The sequence below is a fragment of the Callorhinus ursinus genome, unplaced genomic scaffold, assembly GCF_003265705.2.
Source record: "Callorhinus ursinus isolate GAN/ISIS: 27379988/994484 unplaced genomic scaffold, GSC_fseal_2.0 scaffold24, whole genome shotgun sequence".
NCBI lineage: Eukaryota > Metazoa > Chordata > Mammalia > Carnivora > Otariidae > Callorhinus > Callorhinus ursinus.
Genome location: NW_027397086.1, coordinates 26,692,019 through 26,716,777, shown reverse-complemented (window position 1 = coordinate 26,716,777; position 24,759 = coordinate 26,692,019). Strand labels below are relative to the sequence as shown.

At 45.7% G+C, this 24,759-nt stretch overlaps 2 protein-coding genes across 5 annotated transcripts in view; both read right to left on the bottom strand.

The window, feature by feature from the left end:
- Window positions 1–24,759, bottom strand: part of GRIN3A (glutamate ionotropic receptor NMDA type subunit 3A) — a 150,901-nt gene that overhangs the window by 3,011 nt on the left and 123,131 nt on the right. For 2 of the 4 annotated variants that reach the window (XM_025888376.2, XM_073876637.1), the window contains 3 exons: window positions 6,757–6,921; window positions 5,414–5,490; window positions 735–1,063 (listed from right to left, as the gene is read on the bottom strand). In XM_025888376.2, the coding sequence (XP_025744161.1) occupies window positions 735–1,063; window positions 5,414–5,490; window positions 6,757–6,921 (571 nt within the window). Of the gene's footprint in view, window positions 1–354; window positions 1,064–5,413; window positions 5,491–6,756; window positions 6,922–8,907; window positions 8,947–24,759 lie in introns of those variants that run through there. The other 2 variants (XM_025888377.2, XM_073876636.1) reach the window with 2 other exon arrangements.
- On the bottom strand, window positions 19,781–20,509 carry PPP3R2 (protein phosphatase 3 regulatory subunit B, beta). The gene has a single exon (XM_025888380.2). It carries the CDS (start codon window positions 20,439–20,441, stop codon window positions 19,929–19,931), a length of 513 nt encoding a protein of 170 aa, XP_025744165.1. The 5' UTR covers window positions 20,442–20,509; the 3' UTR covers window positions 19,781–19,928.

Here is a 24,759-nt window from a genome sequence, read left to right as displayed (position 1 = left end):
AATTGTTTTTCTGGCCCAGAGCTTTTGTTCTCAACATGGTATATATTTTTAATGCCTCTTCTGCCTGTCCTGTTCCCGCTCACCACATCCCTATCCCCTTTCATAGTGGACATAAGTCGTTCCTACTAAATGCTGGTCAGGATGGTGTCAGAGATGCGGAACCCTCTCAAAAACAGGGCTCCTGCTTGATCCGGTCAATCCTTGGTCTGCTGTGATGTTAATGAGTTCGCTTAATTGTTTGCTACCCACACCTCTGGCTCTTATCTGGCTCCCTATTCAGAATGCAGGAACAAATCTAGTTGGGGGAGTTGTATCAAAAGCCACAACCCTGGATAACCCTGTTCTATGCTAAGATTAAAACCAGGTATGAGTAACATTTTATCTGTTGTTGGTGAGAGTGCAGAGAAAGGACTAAAACCCAGAACTACCAGTATGGTACCCAATGAGGAGCTGGGGTTGCCTGGTCATTCATAGATCCTTTCCACGGAGTTTACTCCTAATTTACCATCCCTGCTCTGAAAGACCCCTACCCTGGAGAGCTAGGGAGTCAGCTTGGGAAGAGCTGTGGCTGATTTTTAGGCTAGGATGGGCAGACTTGACTTCTAAGAGAGACCTAGACCTCCGCTTCTCCACACTTTTGTCAGTAGTTACAAAAGAGCATTACAAAGTGTCTCAAGGGCTCAGAGGAATGCCGGGAACTGGGAAGGGGAGCAGCATGGTCATCTAGGACTCACAAGTCCGGTTTGTCCTTTGATACTCTTCCAGCTCTGTTTTCCTGCTCACAGCCAGCTGCAGCTCCTGACGGATCACCTGAATCTGCTTCTCAAGCTCTGAGAGTTCCTGCATCACTGAGTTCCGAGCTCCATTTAGGGAGTCTGCCTTCCCGTTGGTGGTCAGCGAGGCAGGGAGCTCTCTTCTCCTTGGAGGGAGCGGGATGTCCTGGTGGGTCCGGATGCTCAGCTGGTTTTGTCCTCCCTCATCACTAAAGATGTATTTTCGTCGGTTATCCTGACTCAGATTGGAAGTATTCCACACAGTGAGCTGACGGGGTCCCACACTGGCCCTAGGAAACAAAGACACTTTAGATTTACCTTCCATTCTGCGGCTCTCAAAGTGCTGCTCCCCAGCTGTTGGCCATTTCAAACTGTGAATATGGAACTGGACATGCATTCAGAAGACAGATTGCCACGGACAGACTGCCTGTTGGAGTGGCATAGGGACAAAAAGAGCCATTACAATTCTTTTCAACTGAAGTTCTTACCAAGACTTAAGCTGCCCTGAAATTGGAATGGATGTATCATCTGGAGGGCTGATGGACCAGGGTGTGGCGTATTCTTTTTTGAAGAACCTTGGATGTCTTTCCACTCCCATCCTGCCAGTGAGGCTCAGAGCACAGCACCGGCTTGAAGCATTCTCTGGCTACAAAGATGGTGCTTTAGTAAAAGTGAGAGCCTATTTGTTCACCTGTTGGGCTCTAAGCATAAGCCGGCTGGTAGATACTATAAAACGGGTCATGCTCAATCCCACAGGACTACCTGAAGTTTACTGCTTGAGTTTGAGGAGAATAAAAACATACAAGCTGAAGGTTTCAGCAAAAAGTTTTCCATTATAGGGATGATTTTATGTGGGTCGAGAATGACAGCTCAGGTCTGAAGCTTTAAAAGAAACCCCAAGAAAGCCTCAAATTCTTGCTGGAATAATGAAAGTCAATAGAAACAGATTCACAGTCCTCTTTCAGGCTTGCGTCAAACCACCTGCTACCATCTCAGGGAGATGGCTGTAGAGAGCAAGACTTAACTGCCGGACAGGCACAAGAGGAGGGGATTTGGTGCCTGAAAGGAACTCTGACAGTCAGATGTAATGAGAAGAGTTTCTTGCTACAAGAACAGACTAGAGCCCCAAGCAGCATAGCTGCGGATTTCTTCTAGCCTTGTTGGAGGAGGTGGAGGGTTATGAACACTTCTGCAATCCACCACAGGGCAAACCTACAGAGAAACACTCTATTAAGTCCTTGTGTTTCTGTTCCCATCCATGTCACTAAATCAAAACTTTATTTCTGGACTCTTTCTTTCCGGGGAAGGGGAGGGGCAGAGGGAGGGCTAATAAAGTTTCTTCCTCCTTTCCACCCATGTCCCTCGGTAATGTGACTTTGCAGCGCACCTTTATCAAGGAGGATTCAAGGGAACAAAGTCTGGCTTTCCCTCCCCCTGGAATTTAGTCTGGTTTCCTGACTTTTTGGGCCAAACTAGCAGAAATGGCAGGTGGCCGTTCCACACCTAAACTTTGAAGAAGCCTCATGCAGGTCCCCTGAGGGTCTCTCTCAGAACCCTGCTGCTGCAATGTGAATGAGTCCACACTAGTCTGCTGATGATAACAGTGTGGAGAGAGTCCCCAGTCTTCCCAGTGGACCCAGCTGAGGCCACAGACCAGCTGCTTTCCTCTTCCCCACAAGCTGGCTACAGACATAGGAGCAAATCCAGCCAAGATCAGCCAAGTCCGGCCCAGACCAGCAAACTGCACAGCTGACCCACAGATTGCTAACTTGCTGTTGTTTAAAATAATTAAGTTACTGAGATAATTTTCTCACACAGCAAAAACTAAGATACATGCCCCAGGCCATTAAAGCACACATTCCAAACTCCCCTGCAGTTCCTTTACATTTCTCATAGTTTAAGTGGCATATAATGAGTGGGTGGCAACACAATGAAAGTTAGCTCTCATGTGTCCTGGGCTTAGTAAGAGTCTCCAATGAACCCCTTTACAGCTCTGCTGGCTTTAAACCTGGGTCAGGGGGGCAGTTACCATTTTACTTTAGCTGTACAGTTCCCTTTAATTTTTCCTTCAAATCCCTTCCAATTGAGTTTGAAAAATTTCAAGACAATCTTGTTTGTGTGTGTTACACCGGTTACAATTTTTGTATATCTTGGGGCCAGGGAAAATGGGGGTGTATTGGAAACCCAGTGGGGTGAAGTATAGACCAAAACTTACATGAAATCCCAGGTTGAATAAACCGAAGACTATGCATAGTGTCTTGCAATATCCACTTTTTCCCTCTGCTTTAAATAGAAAAGGAGTAATGTCTACTTTTGCATCATGGCCCAGAACTTCTTTATGCCTTTCCTCAAATCCACATGTTAAGAATTTGTTCATCTTTTTTTTTTTTTAGCTCAAAGAAATCTTTATTCTCCAGCAGGTGCACACACATCCACCATCCCTGGTTGTCAGGGCCACACTCATCTGCATTCACCCACTTATCTATTGTCTTATTCATTCTATAAATATGGAGCACACTGGAGGAATGCCGAATTGTAGCAGACGTGGCCATTTGCATAGATACTCTTCCAAAAAAACGGGGACAGAGTTTTCAACCCAGCAGACTTAACTGTAGTACCACAGAATGATTCATAGGGAGCACCTGGGAGTAGGGGATCTGCACATTTTCCTGGCACCCAGGCAACCACAGAAATCATGTTAAGTAGAGCTAACCAATCTGGTTTTCTCCAGAGCTTTGTACACATATCTGGGAATAGAATACAGAAGCAGAAGCTGGATTCCATGGCAGACTCGAGTTGCTAGCATAACAAGGGTCCCGGTAATCGACATGTGGCTCTGGGCCAACTTGTGAACAGAATATGACAGATACTGATGTCAGATCTGGTGTCTAATTGGAGGCCTCTTCAGTGTTTCGTTCTGTTTTCTATTGAAACTTCCTCAGCCTTAGCGTGTAAGTCGACCAGTAGGTGAACTGTGTTTGGCACTAAAAATGAGCAAAATGAGCTTCCACAGATCAGTTCTATAACCTCGGAATTCAATGCTCCACTATTGCCTTCAGAAGAGACCTGACAGCTGTGGGGCCTCAAACACTCGCTGCGTTTGAAAGGTCACAGCTGGGTGCTAGGCTGCAGGGAGGTGGCAAAGGAAGTGTGGGCCCAGCATAAGCCAGGAGGGCATGTTCTGCCTTAGCTCCTTCTCAAAATAAGGGGCTACAGAAGGGAATCTGCCAAGAAAAGTGGACATATTGAGTGAAAGACACGTTTGGTTCTCAGCTGAGGTGAGAGAGATGTGACTAGGAACCACATCACAGTTGGAAATGGGATCCCTGGGCTTCCTGTTTCTATTACGGATGGTAACCACATGCTTTGTCATGAGACGCTGTCTTCACCGCTATGTCTTCTTGTGTTCCTCTGGTTAAAAATGCGTGTTAAAAAATAATTACAGAAAAAACAGACGTAATATGGCATAGAACAGCTGGGACCTGATTAGTCTCCAGCTTGTCACTGACAGGGCTGCAACATGATGCAGGAATACCACAGACTGAGAAGGTGGGAGGTGCTCACTGACTGGAAAGATAGGCTTCCAGAGAGAACCGAAACGATGCTGACAAGCTAGATGCAAACTGGAGACAGGGGGCCAGCAGCAGTCCCAGAGGAGGTATAAACAATGAAAAAAATGATGCTTTTCACCCCTTTTTCCCTTCTCCTCTATTATGAGTGAGAAGTGTAAGTGGCAGATTTCAAAATTACCCGGAAAGCTTAAGCTTTGAGCTGAAGATCTGCCACCGATGAGAGCTGCTCCTGAACAGAGGCCTCTGGGCACGAGAAAGGAGGAGGGCCGCCCCAGGGAGCAGGTTGCAGAGGCCAGCCAGGAGCCAGACGGAACGCTGCCGGCATCTTTAGCCACCACAGTCACCCACGGGCTGCACGCAGGGAAGGGGTCCTCTAGGCATTTAATGCTTGGTATTCCCTATCAATGGGAGGCTTTTCTGGTGAGTTTGTAGTAAGAATGCCAGGAAATAGATGAAGCAGAACACGTCCACTGCATATTTCAAATATTCCTAGGAGTGCTGGAAAGGAGTGGGGAGCAGACACATGTCAGAAAGGCAATACGGCACGAAGCGAACGGCCTGCAGGACTCGTGAATTCAGGCTTGCGTGTACTCTGTGCACAGTAATAAGAGCTAAAATGGCTTTGTTTCCGGGGCTTTCCATGTATTGTCTTGTTTAATCCTTACAGCATCTCAAGGAAGTGGGTACTGTTTTTATCTCAATTTCACAAACGAGGACATGGAGGCACAGAGAGGTCAGAGAAATACCTTGCTATGCCCCACGTATGGCAAGGGTCCGTGACAGGTTAGGGTCCGCACGCGTGACTCTAGAGACCACAGCTGCACCCTTCCCCAGGACGTACCTGGCCTATCCTGCATTTCCCTGTCCGTATAGGTACAGATGTTTTCTCTTCTCTGTTCTATTTCTGTTTAAAACCATATATATTTGCACTGCTTGTGTTACCAACAACTTGGTCCTGGTTTGATCTGAATTATTTATACAGAATTTCCCCTTTGAGCAGGGAGTCCCAGTTACATCTCTCCACTTTTACCTTCACAAACATAAAGACACCTGGCGCTGGCCTCTTACCTCCTTCCCACACGTTTAGTCTTGAAACGCTGCTGCTTTTCCTCTACAAGCGATGTGTTTAGTGCTCTGTGTAATCTCTGGCGAAAAGAACAGATTCACACGTACAGATCATTAGAAACACACAGGCTGGGGACCAAGTACCACCTGAGTTTAATAGTGTATCTCACTGTTACAAATCTGGGCCTCCTTCAACAAATTTCCAGGGATGCCTGAAAACAGATCAACCTTCAGCCCTAAATCTCAAGAGAACCAAATTTTAATTCTCAGCTATTATTCTATCTAGAGGGGAAAAAAAGTAATTCGAAGGAAACTTTAGAAATGCTCTGGGTCGTAAAAAGGTACGTGATATAAAGAAGAGTCGTCCCAACTAGTGTGTGGCAAAGGGCCTTGCAGAATTGTTTCTAAAGGTGAGTCAAAAACGTCTTTGCAGCCAAAACGAAAAGGGAAGAACCCGGAGAATTCCGCTAGTCACGTGAGCACCCGACGGAGGCCACCTGTCTGCGGAGCTCCAGATGCTTTCCAGGACGAAGCAGGAAGAACAGGGTCCCATGTGACCGAACCAAGGGCAGTGACCTAGCTAGTAAAAAAGGGTCGCTGTCACCGACGAGCAGGGCAGCGGCGGCGGCAGGGGCGGCCTCACGAGCCCGGCGCGCGGCCACCGGGGAGGCAGGAGGGAGCGGCCGTGTGGGAGATCAGGCTGGCCCCGGCCGCCTCCGCCTCCCGGGCGGCAGGTGCCACAGCCGCCACAGCCCCTTCTGCTCTCCGCGGGCTCTCGGCGGCCCCTGCTGTCAGGCCGAGCGGTGCGAGGGAGCGTGCGGCTCGGCCTGTCTCCGTGGTCCCTGGGCCGGAGCGCGCCCGCATCCGGGCACAGAACGCCCATCCTGTGCGGCTCGGCCTGCGCCCCCGCCGGCTCCCCACCTCGGGGCCACTGAAAATGCGGACGGAACAGGGGCCGCTGGGTTCATCGGCAGGCAAGTAGGGACTTCAAGCTCATTGAATGAGCTTCCGTTTTGGCTAGGAGAGAGTCTGTAGGAAGTAACTCTGGCACACCATCTCTGCAGGTTGTCACTACTAAGCGAAACCAGGTGAAAGACAACTCCCATCGCTTCCGTGTGAGCAACAGTGAGGGGCTGGAAGCAAGGCGGGGGCGTCACGGGACAGGCTAATCTAAGGGGAAAGTGCATTAATGGGATAGAGGGAACTCCATCGACTACAGGGAGTTGTCTACGCCACCGCGGTTCTCCTGGGAACCTGGCACCTGTCTGACGTGGGGCTCTGCACTCTGCGGGGCATCCGTGGCAATTCGGACAGTTCACACTGGAGCAGGGGGTCCACGCACTCACCTGGCTGGTGTGGAGCCAGTACTGCAGCCTGGATTTGCTCTTGATCCGCGGCAGCAGCAGCCTGTACACCATGTGCTCCCCAACGGCTGTCAAGATGGACAGACCAAAGCCGATGCACAGCAGCACAAAGAGTCCAGAGAAGTGTTTGATGCCCATTTGCAAAGTCTGTGGCAGAACAGGGAAGGAAAGGCCGTGAATGCGAGGCTCCGCCTGGCCCCACGGTTGTTTTTAGATGCAGATACTTTTTTCCCCTGGATCGCAGGAGAGCTGGAGACTACCCCTCCCCAGCCCTCCCCTGGGGGCTTGGCAGGCTTCACTGGACTGCGTTGTGAGAGGGGCCCAGCCAGGGCGGAGGGCCGCCGCGCAGCACGCTTCCTGGGGAGCCACGCACTTACAGTCCTCTTGCATGAAGGGTCCCGGGGTCTGGACCGCCCTACAGGCTCTAGAGGGAGACTAAGAGATAGAGACCAAGGTTGAAACAATTTAACATCCTGAAGCACTGACTAGTTATCAAGGAAAGAACCTTTCTCAGGGACACAGAATGAGTAGGTTTAAGGGGAAGGGATGATGAGTTTCAGTAATTTTGACATTTAGATCTGGCAGGAACATGGAGATCATCTACTTCAGTGTTCTCATTTTACAGACGAGGAACCTGGGACCAGGGAAGTGAAGTAAATTCAGGCATGTCACAAAATTAGACAGCCAGAGAGGAGGAAAAAAAAAAGGGACCTAATATTTATTGATTCCTTAACCTTTTTGCACTGAGATAGGTATTAAAACCACAACTTACAGTTGAAGAAACTAAAGTCTGTGCAGCTTTTAAGTGACCAAGCTGGTCTGTAAGCCCATGTTTGTTTAGCTGTGAAGCCTGGGCTCTTTCTGCTGTACAACAAAACAGCAGCTGGGGCACCTGGGTGGCTCAGTCAGCTAAGTGCATGACTCCTGATTTCGGCTCAGGTCATGATCTCAGGGTCGTGAGATTGAGTCCCACATCAGGCTCTGTGCTGGGCGTGGAGTCTGCGTGGGGATTCTCTCTCTCCCTCTCCCCCTCCCTAACCCCCTCTCCCCCCCAAAAGCCAGCAGCATTTAAAGCAACTATAGTTAAAACAACTGTATGTGGCAGGTACTTCACTATGTAATTTACATATGAGATCTAAGAGAATCCTTACGAATTCTCTGTGAAATGGGCATTATTCAGTCACGGACATCAATGACAAGAGTCAATCCTGCAGAAAGAAAGACTTTGGACACACTACTTCAGGCACTCTTTGAGGTACCATGGGATGAAGATAGGAGGGTTATGGCCCTGCCTTTAATCAACCTGAGTCTAGGGAGGAAGCAAACATTCATACGCCATGATACAGACACTGATCCGTGTCATCGCAGTTTTGTGGAGAAGTTGGTTCATAAGAGAGGTAGAATGTGGAGGCGTGGGTGGGAAAGTAAGCACTCTGAAGGTTGTCGAAACAGAGGGAAAGAAGTGACATCTGGCACAGTGATGTAGGGGGTTGTGAAGCAGACCATGGTGGCTGAGGGGTAGGTCTGGTGCAGGAGGCATGTGCCGTGAGGGAGAAACAGGGCTACACTAAACAAGCCCGTGGACACCAGTGCTGAGGAGCCCGATGTCATCCCTCTGCTCAGGGTTTTTGGTCATCATCATCATCATCATCAGTAATTGTTTAGCACTTAATATGTGGAAGGCATAGCTCTGAGCACTTTAGCACTGTAGCAACTTGCTTACTGTTCATAACAACCTATGAGGTAGGTACTGTCATCACTTCCATTTTATAGGTGAGGAAACTTAGGAACAGAATAGCTTAGCAACTTGTCCCAGGTCACGCAACTAGCAAAGGTTAGAGCTGGGCTATAGACCCAGGGAGTCTGGCTCCAGAGCCTATACTCTTAATCACCCCCCTTGACTGGTGTCAGTGTCCCCCGTTCTCTTGAAGGGATCTTCCTTTCTCTTTCATTCTCCCTACCTGAATCCTGAAGAAACAGCTAGCCAGACATGGTTCAGGCACGGGTCCGCCTCCCGGGTGTGCCAGGACGTCCATGTGGGGGCGGCGTTCAGAGGCAGAACTTGGGGGTTACAGACTCCGGTGGGGTCTGGCCATGAAACCTCTTTTGCCCCATGACGGTACCTCCAGCAGTGGCTCCGTATCAGTGATGGCTGCTAGCATCCCTGGAGAACTAATGCCTGGAGGTGAGCAGGGACACAGAGCATGGCCTGGTCTAGGCAACTAAGCACAAGGCAGGAGAACTAGGCCGATCACCTGAGAATGAGGCAGAAGCCCAGCCCTAAGGAATAAGGAATGCTGGTCTAGGAAAGGCAAGAGGTGCATCGGGCCCCGAGAGCTACGCAAGTACTAGGGCTTCTCCTAGGACAAGTGGCGACCAACCGTATAACGCGGAGCTCCAGAAAGCAGATTACAAATATGTCTGAAAATAGCCCTTGGGCTGGACCTGGTGTAATGTGTACAGGATATGGCTATTATATAAGGATTTAATGAGTTATTACTGCTATGGATGAAGAACAAAATGGGGGAATTCATTTTTGACTTAACATCATCAAACAGTCAGCAAAACCCTTAATAGACTGGCACTGCTTTCTTATAAGGTGCTGCCAAGATGAGGGAGAAAAATGTAACTTACAATGAAACATCTTGCCTTTTAAACACATGGCTTCCCCCTGTTTTTTTTTGTGCATGACAATAACTAATCTAATTTTCCTCTCCTTACCTCAGTAACAAATAGGCTGGATTCAGTTTATTTTAGATTTAATTAATTAATTAATTAATTAATTAATTTGACAGAGAGAGAGAGAGAGTGTGCACGAGCATGAGCGGGGGGGGGTGCAGAGGGGAGAGGGAGAATCTTGAGCAGACTCTGAGCTGAGCCTGATGTGGGGCTTGATCTCACAACCCTGAGATCATGACCTGAGCCGAAACCAAGGGTTGGACACTTAACCGACTGAGCCACCCAGGCACCCCCTCTTTTTTTTTCTTTAAATTTCTGTTGTTTACACCCACATACTAATAGATTAATAGATATAGTTACTGTTTCTTTTAAATTGGTCATCTAATATGTGTGCCAGGCATCATTATGCATATTATGATCTTTTAATAACCCTTTAAGTATTATTGTCCCCATTTCACATTCAAGGAAACTGACTCTCATAGAGATTAGCCACCTTCCCAAGATCTTACAAGCTAATAAATGGGGAAGCCAGGCTGTGGATCCAGGACTGTCTGATGCTAAAGCCTGCACTGCCTTTCAAGTGAATCCCATTTATAGGTACTCCTTGCCACCTGGATCCCAGGATCAAGACCTGAGCCGAAGGTAGACACTTAACTGACTCAGTCACCCAGGAGCCTCATGTGTCTAGGAGTGTTTTAGTGATATTTGAAGAAACTCGTTGGGATTTTTAGATGAGGTGGGAATGCTTTAGTGGTTTCTTTTTTTCCCCATTTAAAACAATGGAAAGGACTTCTACCATCTGGAAATTCACTAGCTAATGTATTTCCAGGAACGGACTAGATTCAGATAAAGGGAGATGCCTGTTCTGGCAAATGTTCTGAGCGGTCTCTGCCCAGATCATGAGCGCTCCCAGTGACAAATAGAGGCCAAGACCACCAATTTCGTTGCTGCCTAAACCGTGCTTTGCATCTTGCTCAGATGTGGACATTTGAAACATCTGACAGCTGGTGAGATAACTGACTAATTCTGAAACCTCCAGCAAGAAAAGCAGTTCGAGTATGCATCATGCCTTAGATGTTACTGAGTCTGAAGAGCTAAGCCTCCCCAGCCCCCAATGCACATCTCTCCACACACCTCAACTATATACCTTCTCTGGTCCTGGAGTTGGTTATACTTGTTTTCAATTCCTCTGTCCCTATTCACTTTTGGTCTATAACCTAGACAACTCCTGTCAAAGCCATCACAAAGACCTCCACATTGCCATGTCCAACAGTCATTTTTCACCTTATTCATGTATCAGGTTCGATACATAATCAGGAGGATTATTTCATCCTCTTTGATATATTTTCTTCACTGTTTCTGGGATACCTCTCTCTTTGTTCTACTTCAGTCTTGTTTACTGGTTCCTCCTCATCTTTCCGATCACAAATATTGGCATGCCTTTGATTCTTTAGCACTTTCTTATCCAGATTCATGACTTTAATGCTTTTAAATGCTACCTTTCTGCCAATGACTTCTAAATTTGTATCTTCCCCAACTTCCTATTCAGTCTCTCTACCTGGATATCTAACAGACATCCCAAACTTAACACACTAAAATAAACTAATTTTCCCCATTGAAAACTGCTCTTCACACAGTCTTTCTCATCAGAGAATCTCTGTCCTTGCTATTGCTCAGGCCAAAAACCTTAGAGTCATCTTTAACTGCTCTTTCTTTAGCATACACATAGTGTGTCTGCAGATATGGCGGACCCCACCTTCAAAGTATACCCAGAATCTGATGACTTCCCACCACCTCCACCAACCACTCTGGTCTATGCCACCATCATCGCTCACCTAGACTATTGAAATAGCCTTCTCTTTGGTTCCCTGACCCCCTCAGCCTGTCTTCTGCACGCATCCATCTTGGCTCCCTCAACATAACATGTCATTCAATGCCCGGGAATAGTTTTCCGTCTCATCTAGAGTAAACGTCAGAGTCCTTACGATGGCCTACATGACCTTCCATGATTTAGTCCCACACTTCCTAACTTCACTCTGCTCAGCTACTTGGGCTTCTCCTTGCCCCTTTAAGTCTATGGAGCAGTTGAGGGTCTTCATTTTCTGTTCTCTCTGCCTGTAACTCTTCTGTCAGCCATCAATACTGTTCCTTCCCCTCATTTTCCGCGAGTCTCTACTCAAATGTCATTTATCAGTAAAGTCTACCCTAAGCATGTGGTTAAAAAGGCAAAAGCTGTCCCCCTCCCCTTCCTTTCCCAGACACAACGTGTGCCCCTTACTCTGTTTTATTTTTCTCCTGACATAATATATATGAGTGTATTGCCTATTTCCCCTCTCACGTAGAATGTAAGCTCCAAGAGGCCAGGGGTTTTGCCATTTTTGTTCAGAGTGGACCTTGATTGCCTAGAACAGTGCCAGCATTTACTAGGTGTTCAATTAATATTTTTGAATGAATGGATGAAACCATATGAAAGCTACAATCTTTTTTGTATAATGTAAACGTATACAGATTTTCCCCCCAAACACTTTTGTATATCTCAGGAGAGTTCTAGAATAATTCTGTGAGGAGTGCCTGGGTGGCTCAGTTGTTAAGCGTCTGCCTTCGGCTCAGGTCATGACCCCGGAGTCCTGGGATCGAGCCCCACATCGGGCTCCCTGTTCAGTGGGGAGCCTGCTTCTCCCTCTCCGGCTCCCTCTGCTTGTGTTCCCTCTCTCACTGTGTCTCTCTCTGTCAAATAAATAAATAAAATCTTTAAAAAAAAAAAAAGAATAATTCTTGAGGGAGAAAGACAGAGATAGATATTCTCAATTGATAGATGAGAAAACAGCGAGAGCTCGGAAAACTTGCCATCCCGATGTCATAATGCCAGTGTTCATCGCTCTGGGGACTTAACTGGGGGGAAATATATTTACAATTAATAAAATAAAAAGTTAGAGATTGAATGCCGTAATTTCAGCTGGCTTGTGTTGGGCGTGTATTGTGTTGATTTTATTTGCTTAGGACCCTTTCCTTGGGGAACCGCCCTCTCCCCCTTCATATGTTTTGGTGTGTCTCCCAATCACAGACTCCCGGTTCTTTGGTCCCCTGAGGCCAAGCGTGTGACCCAAGGTAAGTCAATTTGCATTTGAGGCAGAGACATTGTCACTGAAAGTGGTTGAGGCTGAGTCATTTCCAATGCCAGTGCCTCGCAGACACGGTGCCCTGTTTCCTGCCACTACCGTCCCTGGAGTCCTGCGGTTCCTCAGACACCATCAGTCATTCTCCTCCTTACTTCAGAACATTGAGCTCCCCACTATTCTTTTGATAATTCCCCTTTTTCTTGCTTAAATTCATCTGTTGCTTGCAACCAAAGAACCTGATCTGACTGACTGCTTGAAGGACTAAGCTCCTCTAGCTCCGAGGGGTAAATAGAACCTATCTTGAGATAGACTTTATTTCTTATGCAGAACACCAAAGTGAATGCATGAGTCTGTTCTAGGAAGATTTCTCTGACACAGTGAGGCTTTGCCTTTCTTTGCATGCCTCCAAAAGCTTGGTGTATAGGAGATGCTCAATAAATGCCTGTTATTAAATAAAGTATATATCTGACAAGAAACTTAGTTACAATTAATCTCAAGATTTCCAGTACCTATTAAAGTAGGCTTCCCCCAGAGCAAAATAACTACAAGAACCAGAGGAAATTTCCATTTTATATTTTAGTGATCTGGTGCATTGAACTTTGCATTATCTCCTGTCTGTCTGTAAAGCCCCAATCCTGGTGTTCAAACTAATTTTCTTCTTCTTTAGTAAGAACAGGAGTAGGGGAGGAATAATGGTTTTAGTGAGAGGTAAAGAAAAGAAGGGCTATGGAGCTTCTGAAATATGGATGACTCCTGGATACTTGGAAGCAGGATGCGTAGGAAGCAAATGCTGTTTCTAATTTAGAAGACCTGATTTATACAGTTTTTTCCCCACCCACTACTTTGTCCAGAGGAGCAGCAGCTCCAGCAATCTGGCAGATTCATTGTTGTGTCCATACGTATGACCCTTTGTGGGCGAGGGACAGAAGATGGCAGACCTGAAGGAGGTGTGGGCTCCAAGGCACCACGGACAGCTCCCAGGGGATAGCGTTTGCCTGGCTGGACAGTAGGGTAAGGGAGTAAGGGGTAATCATTTGGGATTTCTAAAAAAATTAACAATACTCATGAAAAGGGAGAAAGAGGATGTTCACTCAGAAGATCTGGAATTTCCTCATCAATGAAGGCAGACTGAAAGATCATATTTAAAAGAAACAAAAAGGGAGATGATTTGCAAAATCCAGCAGGACAACGCATAAGCGAAGTTAACAGTGCTCACACATTTTGGATGAGCAAAATAATCTAGATGGACAGCAGTCGATGTCTGTGGGAATGTTCCATCACTTCCCAGGCCCTGGGGCTGGCGTACCTCTGTCTTCTTTAATCTGGAATCTGCTTCATGGCTCCAGCAACACGGCACTGCCCATGCTGCTGCGGAAAGGCTGCCCCTCTGTTCTTTGCGTTCCCCAAACCCTTGCTCCTTCTCGGCTTCAGGGACCATGTTTTAGCCTTGGACCTGGTGCTCAATTTGCTACATCAGTTCCATTGTGTGGTCTTTCAGAAATTTTAATTTATTATTAAAGCAACTCAGAAAAATATTTCTAAAACTTGGAGATGATTAATCATAATCCTTTTCTTATACAAATACTTTCTTTTTTAAAAAATATCTTATTTTTAATTGTCTTCACCCAATGTGGGGCTCAAATTCACAACCCCGAGATCAAGAGTCATAGGCTTTAACTGACTGAGCCAGCCAGGTGTCCCTACAAAATACTTTGTTCTTCCATTTTTCTCTCCTGAACTGCATATGAACCATATGCATATGTATTTTCCAGAGTTATGTAAACATAACATATAACTATGCTTTTTAAAAAACCATTATTTTCTAAAAATGTGTGCGTTTACAGTGACTTTATTAATTTTAATGGCTTTATATTATCGCCTATTATTTACCATAATTGACCTAACTAATCTCAAACTGTCAGGTGTTTAATTTTTTTTAATATTATTTATTATTTACATGTGATAAATATTGCTGGAACAAAAAATCTTTTGTGTACAGCATTTAAAAAGTTAGTTTTGCTTCCCAGAGATAGATATATATATATATATATATATATATATATATATATATATATATATGCCGTGGGTGGGATTAACAGGTCAGATGATGTAACTGTTTTGATGCCTCGTGATGTATGGAGCAGCTTTCACAAAGTGTGAATGCTGTTCCTGGTGTTACCCCAATGCACAGAGTGCTCACATCCTTGTAAGCCTGTTTTACATGTAATTACTTTCCTGGTTTTATTTTTTTTTAAAGATTTTATTTATTTGACAGAGAGCGACACAGCGAGAGAGGGAACACAAGCAGGGGGAATGGGAGAGGGAGAAGCAGGCTTCCCACGGAGCAGGGAGCCAGACGCGGAGCAGGGAGCCAGACGCAGGGCTCGATCCCAGGACCCTGGGATCATGACCTGAGCCGAAGGCAGACGCTTAATGACTGAGCCACCCAGGAGCCCCATTTTCCTGGTTTTAAACATTTTGATTTGTATTTACTTAGAGAGGCTATTTTTTGATGTTTGTTTTTCCCATCTCCTTTTGTATGAGTCATATATTTACATCCTTTGCCAATTATGCATTTCAAACAAGGTGAGGCTTTTTATTGAAAAAAAAAAGCTATTAACCTCTTTCCTACATGCTATTTCTGTTTCTCTAATTTTAAGCTTTACCATTAGCTTTTGTTAGATTTTATGATGTGGAAGTTTGAAATTTTATATGGCTGTATTTGTTTTGACTATGGTAAACCTGTGTATTGTTTCAGCTGTTAGAAAATATACGTTGTTGGGATAAGTGTTTTATGACCAGTAGCTTTATTTTTGAAAAATAATGAACATTTTAGGCATCTCGAATGTTTGTACTAAAGAGTGGAGCACGTTATTTTCTCTTCGTTGAGCCTTTCCATTTTAGCCCCATGCTTCAGAGGTACCTTAGCCAATAAAAGGGCACTCTCATCTTGGGGTAGCATGCACTCCTTTATGCTCATTTTGATTTTGATTTAAGATCTTCAGATTTTAAAAATATTGGCAAATAAAAAAATTGTGAGCACAAACATCATGTAAAACTAACAACAACAAAAAATGTACCGGTGGGTCAGAGTAAGCCTATGAGCTGTCAGACTGTATCTTTTAATGTACACAGCTGTCTTGCTGCTAGTGTCCCTTCAGTGTTGTGGGTTTTCACTGTGAATCAGCTAATGCCTTTAAAGCGGACACATGATTTGCTGCTAGTCACACAGTCACCAGCCTTGGGGATAGCTACGGTAGCCAATATGAAAGGAGGGGGGTCCAGTTCTGATTCTCAGTCTAGGGGCCTATTACGGTGGCCACCTTGTCTTTAAAAACACCCAAGCCTTTCCCTTTTCAAGGCAAGCAAAATAGGTAAAACACAGTAGCCAGATCAATGACCTCCTACATGCTAACAAAGGGAATCAACAGCATGAGTGAAGAACAGAGTTTGTAACTAAGCAAAAAAAAAATTTCCTGAGAGGTTTTTCCCTGAGAACACCTCTAAAGCATGATAGACTTAGAGGATAAACCAACAGTGCTGCAGCCATATTTTCTCCTATGTTTCAAAAAAAAGAAGTGTCTAGTGGTTTGGGGTTGCAACATAGAGAGCAGATACAATCCATTAATATTAATAGGATTCCTAACAACATACTGTTACTGATCTCTACAGCCTGGAACTGTATTGGTTGCTGTTATCAGTTTAATCTAAATACTGTCACTTATTTTTCAAAATGAGATGAAGGTGGAAGGTGACTTAAGACTGCCTTGCTTAACTGTTTTTTTTTTTTTTTGCAATATGTAGAACCAAAGAGGTAGGGGCTGCTTGCTCCCTGACACATAATTCACCTGTTTTCTGGAAACTGAGGTTTGATTTGATTATATTAATAAAACCATCAGAAATATTTTGAAGCAGGTAAATATAGGAACCATAAAAATAAGAGGTAATGCAGTGAGCTCAGCATCTGGGGTCAGAAAGCCTGGTTCAGGGGCACCTGGGTGGCTCAGTCACAGTTAAGCATCTGGCTGTTGGTTTCAGCTCCAGTAGTGATCTCATGGGTAGTGGGATCAAGCCCCACAGGCTCTGCACTTGGTGGGGGGGATCTGCTTGAAGATTCTATCCCTCTGCCCCTCCCCACACTGGGTGCACACTCTCTCCCAAATGAATAAATCTTAAGAAAAAAAAGAAGAGGCCTGGTTCAAGTTCTTCCTTTGCCACTTACCAGCTGGGAGATCTTAGAGAAGATTCTAGATCTCTCTATAGCATCATGTATTAAACTGAATGATGGCACCTACTTCACAGTGTTATTACGATTAAATGCTGTAACAACTTCAACAGAATCTGGAACAGTGGTTCAATAAACATTAACTACCATCATCACCCAAGGAGTTGTACAGAACTACATTTGTTGGCAACCAGCAACTAACAGAAAAATCAGAGCATTCTAACTTGGAAGTAAATGTGATCTTTCTTCCCAAATATCCATACAGTCAGATCTTTCCAGTTGCTGAAACTGGAAACAGGCTCTCAGTTCAAGGTCATTGCCATAAAGCTCTGGGTAACTACGTTAAGTAGATTGATCAAGCAATTAATTTGTTATTTCCAGCCATTCCAGAAGCTGAAATATTTTTCCTCCTCTTGTTAAATTTAAACATGCAATCCAACATGTTTCAAACCCTTGGTCGTATTTTTTAAATTTCCATATTTTAATGTGTACATTGCAGGGTATACAAAAAATGTCTCTGGGAGGCCTTCTCGGCCAGCACTACACATGCTCGCTTTCCTCTTGCACAGTTTCCTCCACAAAGTCAAATAGGTTGGGCTAGAATGAGAGTGTTTCTTTTATTTATTTTTTTAAAAAGACTTTTAAAGATTTATTTGTCAGAGAGAGAGAGCACAAGCCGGGGGAACAGGAGGCTCCCCGCTGCAAGGAGCCTGATGCGGGACTTGATCCCAGGACCCCAGGATCATGAGCCGAAGGCAGATGCTTAACTGACTGACCCACCCAGGCTGCCCAAGAGTCTTTCTTTTAAACTTTCTCTAATCAAGAAGTCTATTGTTCCTTCTGCAAATGAGGGGGTGGGGAGGACTATGACACTGTTTCTTTTCTGGATTAGGATTACACAAACATCCAGTTAATTTTAGAGTGGTGTAGCTAAGCTGCATGCTCTGCCAACCAAGCCAGCCAGCCAGCCAGCTACCTCTTAAATGTTTTATATTTTTGAATCCCCAAAATAACCGCACAATGGCTCCTTGTTTTAATTAGGAGAACTGATACTGTGAGGTTAAGTAACTTGCTCATGCTCACACAGCTAATAAATGACTCCTAAGAACCCAGTTGTAAATTGGAGCTGGAGTGTGTAAAGACACACTCCAAACCCGGGTGTGTCTGAATCTTTCAACGATGTTATCCTGCAATGGGGCTATGACTCATATCACTACAGGTTTGGGACCATTTATTATTAATACATTTTTGGGGACTGCACAGGATTTAAAGGGACAGAGATTCCTATTTTTTTGTGGTTCCTTAATAATCTACTAAATAAAAAGTATGGCAGGGAGCCTTGGTAGATGAGTGCCCTGACAGTAATTTAATGTGTGGACTTATTTTTCCTACTTTTGTTTTTTTAAGACTAGCGACTGGCTTCTTCAAAATAGAAGGATAATAATATCTTTCAAACGGATCTTCCTCTTCCTGAGAAAAACCACCTGAGTTTGGTCCTGTGTAGGGAAGTAGGTTTCATTGTCCTGGTGTTTGGGGAGCCTTCAGCAGTGGTCCACCATAAGGAAGAGGGCTGGTGTGAAGTGGCAAGGGCTGGGGCCAAGGGCAGCTGGTTTTCTGAGGACTGACGGTACGTGGGGCTTCGGAGAGCTGGTAACATCTGGAGTATAGGCAGTGGTATACTTACTGGTACACGGGTTCTCCAAACCAGACAACAGGAAAAGGTTTTGCTCCTTTCCACGATGTGCCAGTTCCACCATGGCCAATCTCTTTCTTTTTTTTTTAAGATTTTATTTGTCAGAGAGCGAGAGCACAAGCAGGGGGAGCAGCAGGCAGAAGGAGAAGGAGCCTCCCTGCTGAGCAAGGAGCCCGATGCGGGGCTCCATCCCAGGACCCTGGGATCATGACCTGAGCCGAAGGCAGACACTTAAACCAACTAAGCCACCCAGGCGTCCCTCCCATGGACAATTTCAATCTATCAACATGACATCACTAAACATGGAGCCAGGAAGAGATGCACACACATTGCCCTCGCCCAGTGTGACTAGGCTCCAGTACACACCTTGGCTGCAGGTGTTAGCATGTGAGGAATTCTGGGCTGAATGTTCCATTAGAGAAAAGGCTTCCTGGGGTGAAAGAGCTCTCAGCTTCCCTGCCAGGCCCCCGGTCTGATGTTTAAAACTGAGTTTAGCTAGTGCAGACGGCATTTCCCCCTGCTGCAGAGACATAGTTGCCCATCTCTGCCTTTGTCCTGTAGGAAGAACGACTCTGAATCTGTCCCTTTCCCTCTAACTGGGGGTGATGGAAGGGCTGGGTTTTGGAGGTGAGAGCTTTCTGGGAAGCCCTGCCCTGTTTGGCTGGAAGCAATCTTAACGGAACTTCATATCAGGATGGGTAGCCCACCCTGAAAAACTGCCACTAAGGCTGAGAGTTGGGCTGGGCACTTAGTCCAGGCTTAGCATTTCTTGTAAGAGCCCTGAGACCAGTTCCTGGTCAGGATCTGGAATGACAAGACAGGAGGAGCCCCCCAGATGGGCTCGGGGATTTACGGATGCAAGATGGGGAGCAGGCTGCAGCCTAGGAACGGGAAAGATGGGCCTTCACTGCCCAGAGAGAGCTGACTGAAAGTTGCTCAGCCAAGAGGAATAGATCTGTTTCTCTTGCCGTAAGAGGGAGTTAATAATCTGTCAAGAGAACCTGGATACAAGTAAATGAAAAGAGTTCACCTAACACCTGACTTAAATTGTGCAATTTCCTCCCATCTATAAAACTATGAGAATAAAGGCAAAGATATGTATATTTTCTTATTTTTGGATTTTTAAAGTTCTTCTTGACTCTTTATAGTTTGGTTTCTGAATCGAAACACAGAAAAGGATGTTTAGAAAGGCCTTTTGATTTTCTTTCCCCACCATTCTCCTTCATCTTGGTCTCCCCCAATCAGGGTGTTACCCTGAATCATTGAGAGAAAAAGAATTAACAACACAGAGTTGGTCATGAGGTTCGTGTTAGAAAAATGTGGCTTCACAAAGAGAAACACTTCCAAGTAAGTCAGAGACAGCTGCTAGGCTGCCTTGAGCTGATCTTAAAAGAAACAGAAAGGGAAGTAAGAGTTGGTGGGTGATGTTCTTAAAAGCTCACACAGTCACCACCAACTTCTTGTGGACCTCCAGGCCTCCGACCGCAGCGCTGAACTCCTCGAAGGATATTTTCCCGTCTCCATCCTGATCCAGGATGATGATGGTTTTGTCCACGAGCTGCTGTAACTGCCAGTCCTTCAGGTTGTTGCCCACCATCAGCTTCAACACCTGGAAGAGCTCCCCGTTGGAAATGTAGCCGTCTTTATCAATGTCGTAGATGCTGAAGGCGAACTTCAACTTCTGCTCCTCGTCCCCCCTGACGCTGAACTGGGAGGCTCCCAGGATGAACTCCCTGAAGTCCACTTCTCCGTTGCCGTCGGTGTCGAAGATGTCGATCACTCGCTGCACCAACGGGTTCTGCTGCAGCTCGGGCAGGGACATGAACTCTTCCACACTCAGAGAGCCCGAACAGTCCAAGTCCAGCTTCTTAAACCTCTTGCCTAGCCTTTTAATTTCATCGGGGTTGAAGTGGGAGCACACCTCTTCCGGGTAACTGGCTTCATTCCCCATTGTGGACGCAGCACGGCTCCCAAGGGCGGTGGGCGCGGGCGGGTTCAAGCCGGTTGCGCGGCGGGGGCGGAGGCTTGGAGGGCTCGCGGTCCGCCCCCCCCCCCCACCTCATGGAACCAAAGAAGCAGGGAGCTGCGCGGGGAGGGACGGGGAGAAGGTAGGAGAGAGTGGAGCGGGGTGGAGGTTGGGGAGATAGATCCCCCCAGGAGAGGGACAGGCTGCCGGGCTGCTCCGCCCTCCTTCCTTCTTTTCTCCCTAGTTCCCTTGCTAATATTTTATCTTCTCACTTCCTCACTTTTCCTTAGTAAACTCCAAAGGGGCAGTATCCCCAGCACAGTGCCTGACGGGTACGTGCTTAATATGTACAGAATGACTGAGCGAACTGCAGTCACGGGCTCTTCATGCTTCTTACCCGCGGGCCTAGTGCAAGAACTAAATGAGGTAATACATTAAAGCGTCGATCTTATACGTATTTCCTAAATTCTCTGCCAGGATTGACATCCTTCCGGTAGAGTGGTCACTGACCTTTTTCAAGACATGGGGTTCAGGGTCTTTGTAAGAGACCACCCAGATATCACACAGAATTTCTCACACGATCAGGTGGTAACATATTCCTGAGGAATGTACACAATGCTGAATTCGGGGCATCTTTCAAGAAAACACAGTTCCCAAGAATATAGCCTTGGTTGCCCTAATACTTGGAATCCATCATCTTGTGGCTGGTCTTCATCTTTTTTGAACCGGAGACTGGTGGCCATCCTGCGGACCACGTTTGGAACGGCTGTAAGGTGCCCAGAGAAGCCTTTTGCATGTTTTGAGAGCGATGGTGGTCCTTCTGCTGTCTTACTCTTTCCTCTTTGCTTAAACCGGATTTGTTCTTTTTGTTAAACATGAATCTCATGCGCCCCCCACCCCATATTCCACCCCCAGGCCCTGCAGAGGATGCAACATCACACTGGATCTTAAGTTTTAGTCAATGTGAAATTGAGTTCCCCATTGCTCCACATTTCATAAACTTTGTAGTTCAGCATTATTATGGGGCTCAATGCCATTGATTCAATTTTCTCTGGTTGTTATTCCTACTCATTTTCACTGTTATTCTTTCTGTTTATCACTGTGGAGGGATCTGGACCTTCGGACATTCACTGCAGTAAGTAAATTAAAAGGGTTGACTGATTGTTCCGGAAGAAATCAGGAGCCGGATGGCACTTCCATTTCAGCAAGTCATTATTTTTTTCCTCAAGAGTTTTCAGTTCAAAGAACTATGAAATAGTCATGTGCAAAAATAACTGCCAACAGAAAATAAAATCAACAAAAATGGAAGTGATGAGTCCTGTGGCTCATGTAAGGCCTCATCTTTCAAGTTAGTCAGGAGAATGGGTTTCTGAGCACTATCACACAGTCATTCTGGGAGCTTCCCAGGCAGGGGGTTGGTGACCTTGACCTGGAAACCCTCACCTATCTGTGATGTTGTCAATCTGTGTTGAGGTTAGCCATCCTATAGACTGTGGAACCACATAGCCCTGAGTTTAAAACTGAGCATCAGATTTTTTATCTGCAAAGCAGGAATAATATAATGGCGTCATAGTGTTATTTTAGGTTTAAGTGAGAGAACATCTCAAATAATAAAAAAGCCATCTAAAATGGCATGCCGGTGTACAGTAGGTGCTCAATACCTTTTGTACCCTATCTTCTTTCTTATCCCTTTCTTACTCCTTTATTTGCTTTCTCCAAAGCAGATGTTTGGCTCTGGCTATATGTGTTTTGTTTTTCTTGGATGTGACAAACTTTGTTTCAAGTTCAAATATATACCGAACACCTACTGTGTGCCAGGCCCTGTATCAGCTGATGGGTCTTCTGTGGTAAACAAGATACAGCCCCTTGAGAAATATATCGTTTTGCTATTGAGAAATCCACAATTTAATAAACAGTATGACTGGAAGGATGTAGTGCTATTTGGTCAGTCTTCTATGTTTATCATGTGTATTCAAAAAGGATCAAGAATAATATGTTTGATATTCTTTTGTAATTCTGGCATGGTGTTTAATATGAGCACTGGTATTCAATCATCGGTTTGCTATTTAACAACTCTGTGATCTTGGGCAGAATTATTTATTTGAATCATGCTCATCTGTAAAACAGGGACAACTGCTAACTCATAGCATCATTTTCCTGAAAATGAGGATAGCATGAGGGTAACGAGGATAAGGAGAGAGCACACAGTAAAGGATTAGGCCCCGTGCCTAGCACGTAGTACTAGGTACTAGGTACCAAATGATAGATGTTATAACTATTGCCTACCTTAGGCTTGCCTGGAAAATTTTAATAGACTGTTTACATATACGTACATGCAGATACACTCAACTATTCATTTGTTTTCTCCACAGATATTTATTGAACATCTACGATATGAGAGGCATACAGTGGTGATCTAAAGCAGATTCTCTTCCAGCTGTCTCTGTCCTCATGGAGCTTACAGTTTTGCAGGGAAGATGGACATTAACCAAATTATCATGTCCAGAAATGTTAAAGGGGCGTGTGCGGTCAGTGTTGCAGGTAAGAGGTAACACAATAGGGATTTGTGGTGCCAAGGGAGTTCACACAATGGGAATTTGATCCAGTCAGAAAGATGAACTAAACCTTAATTGGGGAAGCGATGACTGAGCTGAAATATCAAGGAGAAGAAGAAATTAACCAGATGTTTTGGGCAGGGATGAGAGTTCTGGGAAGAAGGAACGACGTGTGCAAAGGCACTGGGGCAGGAGGAGCATATCAAATAGGTGAACTTGAAAAAGGCCACTGTGGCCAGAACAGGGAGGTTGCAGGAGAGCAAGGTATTAGATGAAGTGAAGAAATGTCTGACCATTCCCTAGACACTGAAGAAAGTGCAACGTTTATTCAGTCATTCCTTACAGGGCATCACTTATCCAATCGTGTTTCTTCAACATGTAGAGCATTGAGGGCATTCAGGGATGGTCCCTACTCGGAAAGCTTACTGACCGCTGAGTGACTTGAGGCATCAGGAAGTTGTAATTAATTATAACACATGATGGAAAAGGCAAGATGTCATCAGAAAGGTAAAGGCTAAGAGCTATAAGAATTCAGAGAATTGAGAAGTGGTTGGGAATTCCTAGAATTCTTGCTGGAGACAAATGGAAGAAGACTTTTCTTTGCAAGAAGTACTACTGTTTGATCCTGACAAAGACAAGGGGGACAAGTACCGTAACCACAGAAGTGGGAAAGGGAGAAGGTGGGGATGGCAGCACCTGGTGCAATGTGGCTGAAGTACCTGAGTAAAATACCAAAGTGAAATGGAAGGAACCAGATCAATGGGAGTTTGAATGTTTGGCCAAGACGTTTGGTTTCTATAGGACACAGAAAGAGTGACTGAGCACACAAGAGTGACTGAATCAGGATTCTATTCTAAAAAGATGACTCTGGCATTGTGAAGGGTGAACTGAACAGGGGAGAGATGAGCAGCCAGCCACTGAGGACGACCACACGTGCTCGTCTGGAAAATGAGAGCGTGTGGCAGCCTGAAGGAGGCACTGGCGGTGAAAGGCCAGGTGTACCCATCTGCTTGGCTGTCATAACAAAGAACCACAAACCGGGGGCTTGTACAGAAGTTGACTGTCTCCCAGTTCTGGAGACTAGAGAAGTCTGAACTCCAGACGTCAGCAGGGCCATATTCCCTCTGAAACCTGTAGAGGAGTCCTTCTTTGTGGATTCTGAGCATATGACAGTTTGCTGGCAGTGTTTGGCATCCCTTGATTTGCAGCTGCATAAATCCAATCTCTGCCTCATGGTCATGGTGTTCTCCCTGTGTCTGTCTCCCCAGAGTGACTGTCCTCTTATAAGGACGCCGGGCATGTTGGGTCAGGGACCCATCCTTCTGTAGTGTGACCACGCCTCAATTTAACTAATCCTGTCTGCAGTGACCCTGTTTCCAAACCGGGCCTTGTTCTGAGGTACCAGGGGTTAGTTCATTAGAACCTCAACATGTCTTTTTGGGGGACATAATTCAACCCATACCAACCAGACCTGACGTCTTACTGGACAGAAGGATAGAGGGAGGGGGCAGAGGTGAGGCTCCACATGTCACTGCACTGACTTCTCAGGCTAACCAGCCCTGTGCTCAGATGTTGCAGGAAGCCACCTATGATGTGTGATGAGAGGGGCACCCTTTATGGATCCCTGGGCTCCCCCACGATGCTGCCTTCTCATCTAACACGTCCTGAAATTCCACCAACTCCGACAGCTCCATCGGGAGAGAGTGTCTTCAGAGACCTTGGACGTGACAGAGGGAATATGAGGGCAA

What these genes read in the sequence shown, in the direction of transcription:
- PPP3R2 (XM_025888380.2), bottom strand. Translation starts at nt 20,441, where the DNA reads ATGGGGAATGAAGCCAGTTACCCGGAAGAGGTGTGCTCCCACTTCAAC.